This window comes from Arvicola amphibius, chromosome 4, assembly GCF_903992535.2.
Source record: "Arvicola amphibius chromosome 4, mArvAmp1.2, whole genome shotgun sequence".
NCBI classification, from domain to species: Eukaryota; Metazoa; Chordata; class Mammalia; order Rodentia; family Cricetidae; genus Arvicola; species Arvicola amphibius.
Genome location: NC_052050.1, coordinates 38,034,619 through 38,042,833, shown reverse-complemented (window position 1 = coordinate 38,042,833; position 8,215 = coordinate 38,034,619). Strand labels below are relative to the sequence as shown.

Genomic DNA, 8,215 nt, shown 5'->3' with positions numbered 1-8,215 from the left:
GAATCTGGACCACTAGGGTGGAGGGACAGTGGAATTCTGGACTGCACAACTTCTAACAGGCAGTAGAGTCAGGAATGGGGTTTGGATGGCGCTCCCCAGACAAAACAATTCACAGCAGAGACCCAGTCCCCCGCGCCACCCCACCCCCATGAGCTGAACATTTCAAGGGCCCCTGTCTTTCTAAGACTGCTGTTTCTTAGGGAAAAGCAGACAAGAGAGGGTGACAGTGGACAGAGCATGAGCAATGCACGTTATGAAAATGTCCAGGATCCCGAATATTTTGCACAGTTCATATGGGCTGAAAACCAGAATCAGTTTCCGAGGGCCAGTTTTCCATTCAACAATTTTGGGAAAGTTTTACTATACCAAAGTGACAGGAGGGGTGATCATTTTAGGGTAGTCCTAGGAATCCCAAAAAACTCATCTCCCCAGAGAGCTCTAGGATCCCAGGGAAAGAAGAGGGGTGTCACCCATTTGCATTTCTGGTGGAGCAGTGTTTTGAGAGTCTTAAGCCCTGGGCTGAAGTGGCTTCAGGGGTATTAACAGGGAAACTTGCTCTTTTGAACAAAGGGACAGCCCTGATGATCTGGGAAATCCAGGTGCGGTTGGCTATGCAAAGGTCGGTTTACTCAGCTGGGAGCCTGTGTTTCGTTCTGACCAATAGAAAACCTCTTGGGCGCCTGTCAGCTGGCTTTTAGCCAGCGACTGGGCGGACGGAGGGTGGAACTACGTGCGGATAAGTACTCGCAGTTGCTAGTTTCACTTACAACACCAGTGAACCAGTGCTGAGGGAGTCAGCAAGCTCCGCAAAGATCAGGGGAGCAAAGAACGAAGGACTAGGTTAGGCTTGGAGGAGGGGACACAACCGGAGCTGTAGCTAGGACTGGCCAAGTGACATAGCCCACCCTGGAAGACCTCGCAGTGGGGAGGGTCTTCCTCAGGTGACTTGTAGATTGCCTCATCACACCAGGGGGCTGACTGGGAGAAGATATGAGTCCCAGACTTCAAACAACTCAGCCACGCAACCGCAGAACTCATGGGTAAGTGACCACTTCATTAGAGCCTACTCAAGCCCCAACCTTAAAGGGGTTATGCCCTTTCCGTCCCTCCCTTCCAGTCCCGGTACAGTCTAGTGGCTCTGGGATCATATGGGGGTCATCAGTACAATTATTTTCTATCAGGGGACCCTTGTTTGTTTCTGTTCCTACTTGGACTATTGGCTTTTGGAGTCTTCGTAGCTCATTTTGACAAAGTACAGGCTGTGGAGGACGTGGGTGAGCTGTGGGTGAGGACAAATGCCTTTGCTTAGGGCGGAGGGAGGGTTTAAGCTCAGGCTCTGCCTTGTCTGAGCCAGAACTAGTGAGACAGACAGCAGAGGGTGTGGGTGGGTTAGGCTCCTGCTGGTCTCCGGAGCCTCTGGAGCCTTACCCTATTCTCTTGGAGATCTGACCCTGTGGGATGTTGGGTAACTATGTCCAGCAGGCAGGCAGGCAGGCAAGAAGTGCATTCTAGATGAAGAAAGAAGGAAGTACACTAGAACCCAGAGAAGCTCACACTGCTCTCCTAAACCAAAGGCAGAGCACCTTAGAGGAGCCCACAGAGGGCTCCAGGTCTCACTGTTCCCCAGAGGCAGCCCCTGCTCCTGTCCCAGGGAGTTTTCCTGCCAGTCTGCAGTGCTGGCATCGGAATGCCATGCTCTTCCCTGCCGGAGACAGCTAACAAGACACCTTAAATCCCAAGTCAAAGTCTCAGGGAATTTTCTCCAGTGCACAACACAATTTGGAAGTGGATTTAGGGTTGGAGAATCTGATTTATAAACCACAGCTAAAGTTTCTGGGAGGTTGATGAATTTACATGCCTGGCTTTGGGGTTCACCTGTCATGTTTCTTTCTGAAGGATTGAGTCCCAGATACATGCTGAAAAGAAGTGAATTTTGAACCACTGAAAATTTACCATAGTCGCAGCTTTAGGAGTGAGATGGTCAGTGTCCCAGGCTAGACCACAACACCTTTAAATATAACTGTATTGTATCCCCCTTGAGGTTCAAAATTCCTGTGGATGTGAGAATTGTGCTTTGAGACTTGGGTGTGTGATGAGACTCTGTCTCCTTTCCATAGGGAGAGTGAACCATGGGTGCAGGCTTAAGACTGGGCCTGACTAGGAGACTCTGGACAGGAGGGGCTGGGAAGGAATGAGGAACTGACTGCTCAGCAGTGCCAAGAACAGGGTGGAGTCGCAACTACCGCCTGGGCAGGAACGAAACTGTTCTCTTCTCAGAAATGAAACTGTTCCCTTCTCAGAAACGAAACTGCTCCCTTCTCTGCAGTACAGGCTGCTTTAGTTCCTGTTTATGATGGTTGTTGTTTTGCTTTAGTATTTTAGAGGGGAAGGAGGCAGACAGGGTCTGGGTGTGTAGCCAGGCTGGACTGCGATTCACTGTTCATTTTCGCCATGTCTTGAGCTCACAGTGCCCACATCAGCCTCACAGGGTCAGCACCATGCTAGGCTCCTTGCAGCCTTTTGGGTGGAGATGAAGAACTTTTATAAGGTGTTAGGGAAAATGTGCTCACATCCGGTCGGCTCAGTCACACCTGTCCCCTCTTTCTGTGATTTTATTACCAGCTTGCAATTGTGACAGAGTAAGGTATCTGAATGTCATTCTCTTTGCTTCCAAAGGTAGCTGACTAGACACCCTGAACCCCAAGTTCCCTTCTAAGAGAATTTCTTCCAGAGTCAATGCTATATTTTGAGAAGGAACTACCTGGTTAATTAGACCCAGGGATCCCTTCTTTGTCTGCCAACACTGGGATGCTAGGCACATGCAGTCGCTCTCAGCTTTTTATGTGGGTGCTGGCAATCCAAACTCAGGTCCTCATTCTTGTAAAAGAAGCCCTTTATCTACAAAGTCTCCTCCTGAGTCACAGAGACCTTAATGTGACTTATGCTGAGGCAGAGGATGAGGGCCTGCCCAGCTCTCAGTAGACAGGCAGGTGCCCTATAAAGATTGGCAGAGCTAGCTACTTTCTTAACTGACCTATTTTCAGCCAAACCTCACAAGGCTTATGAAAAACAGGAAATTATGGCTAATGCTGTAAAACTCTAGGATAACTCTGAAGCCATTTCTGAGGCCTCTCAGCCTTAGTGGTCTCCCCTTTCCCCTGGGAGCCTAACAACTACACATGCATGTCCCGGAATATTGGAGACTCTCCCATCTCCCTGTGTCCTTGTGGATATTCTCCAAATAGAGCTCCGCTCCTGGGTTTAGGACAAGATAACCCACAGATGTCCACAGATGTTTTGACTCAGTCCTGGGAAAGGGGCCAAAATAACCCTCAGATGTTCCCTCTTACCTCGCCTGATCTGGCAACCGCCCTCCAGCCCTGGCCCAGACCAGTTATTGTTAATAGTCCTTTAAATAAGCCAATCCTAACAGTTGAGCTTCCCCCGCCCTTGTTTCTATGGCTTTTTACTTTAAAAATAGCTGTGACAGTCATTCGGGGTCTTTTGGCTTCTCGAATGTTGAAGGGCCCTGTAGCGACAGAAATAATTAAATTTTCTTGCTTTTACATCAACTGCAGTGTGAGAGTGATCTCTTGGGGCAACTCCTTTTTGGTAATTGGACTTCAGGGTCCAATAATGCAAAAGCAGGGTGTAAATGGGCAGAAGCACCTTCTGAGAGAGGCAAGATCCTAGAGTGTAGACAAAGTCGTTGGGAGACGTGAGGTGATGTCGACCTGTAGCAAATGAGATTGAACTTTTCTCACACCACATTACACAAGCCAAATACAAAATGAATTAAACATATCAATGTAAGATCAGAAAAGAAAGGTAAGAAATAGGAGAACTACTAAAAGAAGACACAGAAGAAAAGGTCTATGACATTTTGGCAAAGGTCATTTGGATGTTGCCTTGACTGGCTCTACTGTCAACTGGACAGAACCTAGAATTATCTGGGAAGAGTTCTTTAATTGAGGGATCGTCAATATCTGATTGGCTGTGGGCACGTGTGTAAGACTGTTGATAATTGATGTAGGAGGGCCCAGACCACTTTGGGCAGCCCCATTCCTTAGGCATAAGAAAGCCAGCCAGCCAGCTCCATCCCCATGGTTCCTGGTAGATTTCCTAGGCTGTGAAGAGAGTTCTTTGGGCAAAGGTAATGTTGTGTGGAACAGCAAGCAGGCCTCCTTCAAGTTCCTGCTCTGACATCCCTCAGTGGTGGATGGTGATGTGGAATTATTTGCAAATAAACCTGCTCTATCTCAAAGTTGCTTTTGGTCCGGATAATTGTCACAGGGACAGAAAGAAAATCAATGCAGATGTTTCCTAAAGCACAATAAAAAAAAATATCAACGTAGACCTGTGATTCCATCAAACTGGAATGTTGCTCCACAGGAAAAGAAGGAACAATGAACAAACAGGCAATCCATAGAGGGAGAAAAGGTTTGTAACACACCGTCTGATAAAGGTTAATATCCAGGGAGATTATGCACTCAGCCAAAGGTAAAAAAAATAGCCTAATTGTAAAATGGACAGAATGGATACTAATCATAAATAATTTGAAAGCTGGGCTACAGAGATGGCTCTGTGGTTAGGAGCACTGGCTGTTCTTCCAGAACACCAGAATTCAATACCCAGCACCTACATTGGGCTTACAGCCACCTGTAACTCCAGTTCCAAGGGATCGGATGCTCTCTTCTGGTTTCCATGGCTAGTGCATGTACATGGCACATAAGACAAGCGTGCAGTCTGAACAACAGCAGCCATTAAAATAAGTCTAAAAAAAGTGTAATCAGGGGCTGGAGAGATGGCTCAGAGGTTAAGAGCACTGACTGCTCTTCCAGAGGTCCTGAGTTCAATTCCCAGCAACCACATGGTGGCTCACAACCATCTATAATGAAATCTGGTGCTCTCTTCTGGCATGCAAGCATACAGGGAAGGAATGTTGTATACATAATAAATAAATAAATCTTTAAAAAAAGTGTAATCAAAGCCTTTGTTACATAAAAGACAAAAACCACACAGATTCCAATGGGGGTTTGCTTAGAGGAGACTGAAGACAATAATTAGGACAAGAAAAGAGATATGTGAAAATTAAACTAGAATTGAAAATTCAAAGGACTTAACTATACTTGTAACATATCTGAAAACCCAGTAGGCATATCAGCTTGCCTAATGATGCAAAAATCTGTAAAAAGAAAACCATTTCTCCATCCACAGAGTGACCGGTCATGTGGAACATGTGTACCCAAGGATTGTGCTGTTGGCTTCACAGTACAGAATTTGCTGTCTCCTGTTATGTCTCTTTCTAAAGGCTCTGTCTGTTTTACAGAAAAGAAATTCAGGTTGAAAATGCAAACGCTGCTGGGGACATGGCCATCACCCATGATCTGGAAACAGACTATGCTAAGCTGGTTCTAAAGGTGGGAGCAATCACACTTGGGGAGAAGAATAGAAAGAAGATGAAGAACCAACCCCTCAGAAAACAAGAGAATGAAACCATCTCTCGAGCTGTGTGTGCCCTCCTGAACTCTGGAGGTGGAGTGATCAAGGCTAAAATTGAAAATGAAAATTTTAGCCTTCCCAGGGATGGATTGGGACTGGATTTGGAAGCCTCTCTTTGTAAATGTCTGCCTTTTGTGGGGAGGCATCTAGACTTCATGGTGCATGGAGACTACTTTAATATCTTCGTGAAACCATGGAGTCTGGATGTCTTTGGGCTGCCGATTGGCACCCTGAGAACCAATTTGTACATTAGAAGCTTTTCGTCTTCGGATGAAGTGAATGCCGCTGCTGCTCTCGAGTTCCTCCGAGACCTGGAGGAAGTGGGAGGGAGATCCTGTGTCAGACCAGAGCTGCCTGCAAGCAGAGCCTGCCCTGGAGTAGAAGACGAGAGCGACCTGGAGGACCTGGCTGCTGCGGTTTTTCACAAGACACAATTTCAGCACCAGGAAGACTTCCCCTTCACCAGATCTGCCTGTGTCGAAGTTACATTGCTTTCCGTGAAACAGCTGCGAAAACGCATCAAAGAGCTCATCCCTCGAACTGTATCTGCATTTGCAAACACTGACGGGGGATATTTGTTCATTGGTCTGGATGGAAACAATCAGCAGATAATTGGTTTTGAAGCAGAGAAGAGCGATCTTGTGCATCTAGAGAGTGAAATAGAGACGTGCATCAGACAGCTGCCTGTCACTCACTTCTGTGAGAAGCAGGAGAAGATACAGTACACATGCAAATTCATCCCAGTCCTCAGACCAGGAGCCGTGTGCTCGTATGTGTGTGCACTCAGAGTGGAGAGATTCTGCTGTGCTGTGTTCGCTGCAGAGCCTGAGTCCTGGCACGTGGAAGACAGCTGTGTGAAGAAGTTTACCACTGAGGAATGGGTCAAGAGCCTGATGGATGGCAGACCAGGCTCTGGCACTATTGGTGACTCCACACATCCCCATTGGTCATGTGTTAGCTGAGGCTCTCAAGGAACACCTAGAGCCTGTAACAATGATATCCTTTAGGCCTGTCACAGCTGAAGGACTTCATGGCTACAAGAAGGCCAAGCCTGCAAATCCCTGAAGCTGTGTAATTAAAGAAGATTCCCCAACAGACATCTACTGCCTGCCATGGACTTCAATGACAAAAGGAAATGCCTTCATAAGATCAGGCTTCAGCCAAACCTGCAGTCTCTCTCTCTCTCTCTTTCTCTCTCTCTCTCTCTCTCTTTCTCTCTCTCTCTCTCTCTTCCTTTCTTTATTCTTTCACCTTTTTTTAAACTTTTATCAATTCTTTGTGAATTGCACCCCGATTCCTCTCATATTCCTTTTCCTCCATAAACACCAGTCTGGCTTTTTAACCATCCTTGCAGAAGAATAAACTAAATAAAGATTAAAAAATAATCTCACCATGGAAGCTCCGATATGTCACAGTGTATCTCACAGTGTACCCTTTTTCTCAGACATCTTCACTTGAAAATGTTTTTGGCAGTGAGTTATGTGTCTGATTCCAAAATTCTGGTTTTGCTAACCTATCAATACTGGACCTTCCCTTGGACCCCGTTCAGATATACTATTGTTGGTGGAGATCCTGTCATGGAGATCCTGCATCTATGCTTCTACAGGACCAGTCCCTTCCCATGTTCTAGCTGCTCATGAATAGGTTAGATGCTGGGATGAGCCAATTCAAAACCCTGGGTCTTGGCCTTGGTGGTCAACCTGCCCACTCTTCTGCACCTGTGCCACCTGGATCGGCTCTCCACACTTCCCCTGTGAGTGGTAGGGCCAGCTCACCTGAGTGCCACAGCTAGTAAGGGGCAGGGCTAGCTTTTAGACTCTGCTTCCCAGGAGAGTTGTATAGGACATTTTCTAAACTAGTGATTGATGTGAGACAGCCCAAGCTCTGCATAGGCTCCTGCCTCCAGGCTCCTGCACTGTTTGAATTCTCATCCAGGCTTCCTTCAAGGCCATGACACTCTGGAAGTGTAAGCCAAATACACCGTTCCCTCTAGCAATAGGAACCCTAACTAAGACACCTGCTTAGTGTAAAGTCTGGGAGGAATTCTTACTGTAGCCCCTGTCTGTGATCTCAGGGGTGGGATGGGGAAGGTGGTATCATAGGGTGGGTGAGGCCATGGAGGTAGGGGTGTGGGACAGACTGACAGGAGCAGGTTTCTTGTTTATTCGTTGAGACAGGGTTTCTCTGTGTGGTCCTGTTTGTCCTGGAACTCACTCTATAATCCAGGCTGGCCTCAGACTCAGATCTGCCTGCCTCTGCCACTTGAGTGCAAGGATTAAAGGTGTGAACCGCCACCACTGGCCTAAGGAAGGCATATTGTATCCCTATTGTATCTGTGAGTCTTCTTAGTGAGAACACTTCATGGGGTCAATTCCCCTATCACCCAGAATAGTTGAATCAACATTAAATGTAGAACCAGATATAGTATTAAAAATTGATGCCACCTATGTATTTCCAGTTACCATAGAAATGATCATGTGCCCTATGGTGTGATGATGGCATGAGTAGAATGGGTTCAATCATTTTCCAATTGGATTTAAGGTCACATCACCTGCCCCCACCTCCCCATCTCTGCAGGGAGCTTATGTCTAATACTGAAAGCCAAGGCAAAGGCCATGGCTGCAGAAGTCCCAGGGCCCAGTGGCAAAGCACCTATGACAGTTGTGAAACAGATGTGATGTGATTTGCCTATCACACGGCCTTGTAAATATCG

At 46.9% G+C, this 8,215-nt stretch overlaps 1 protein-coding gene across 1 annotated transcript; it reads left to right on the top strand.

Moving 5' to 3' along the window:
• Nucleotides 1–741: 741 nt before the first annotated feature.
• On the top strand, nucleotides 742–6,892 carry LOC119813657 (schlafen family member 12-like). The gene is made up of 2 exons (XM_038329059.1): nucleotides 742–1,040; nucleotides 5,330–6,892. The coding sequence occupies exons 1-2, from the start codon at nucleotides 991–993 to the stop codon at nucleotides 6,462–6,464; spliced, it is 1,185 nt and encodes a 394-aa protein (XP_038184987.1). The 5' UTR covers nucleotides 742–990; the 3' UTR covers nucleotides 6,465–6,892.
• Nucleotides 6,893–8,215: the final 1,323 nt, after the last annotated feature.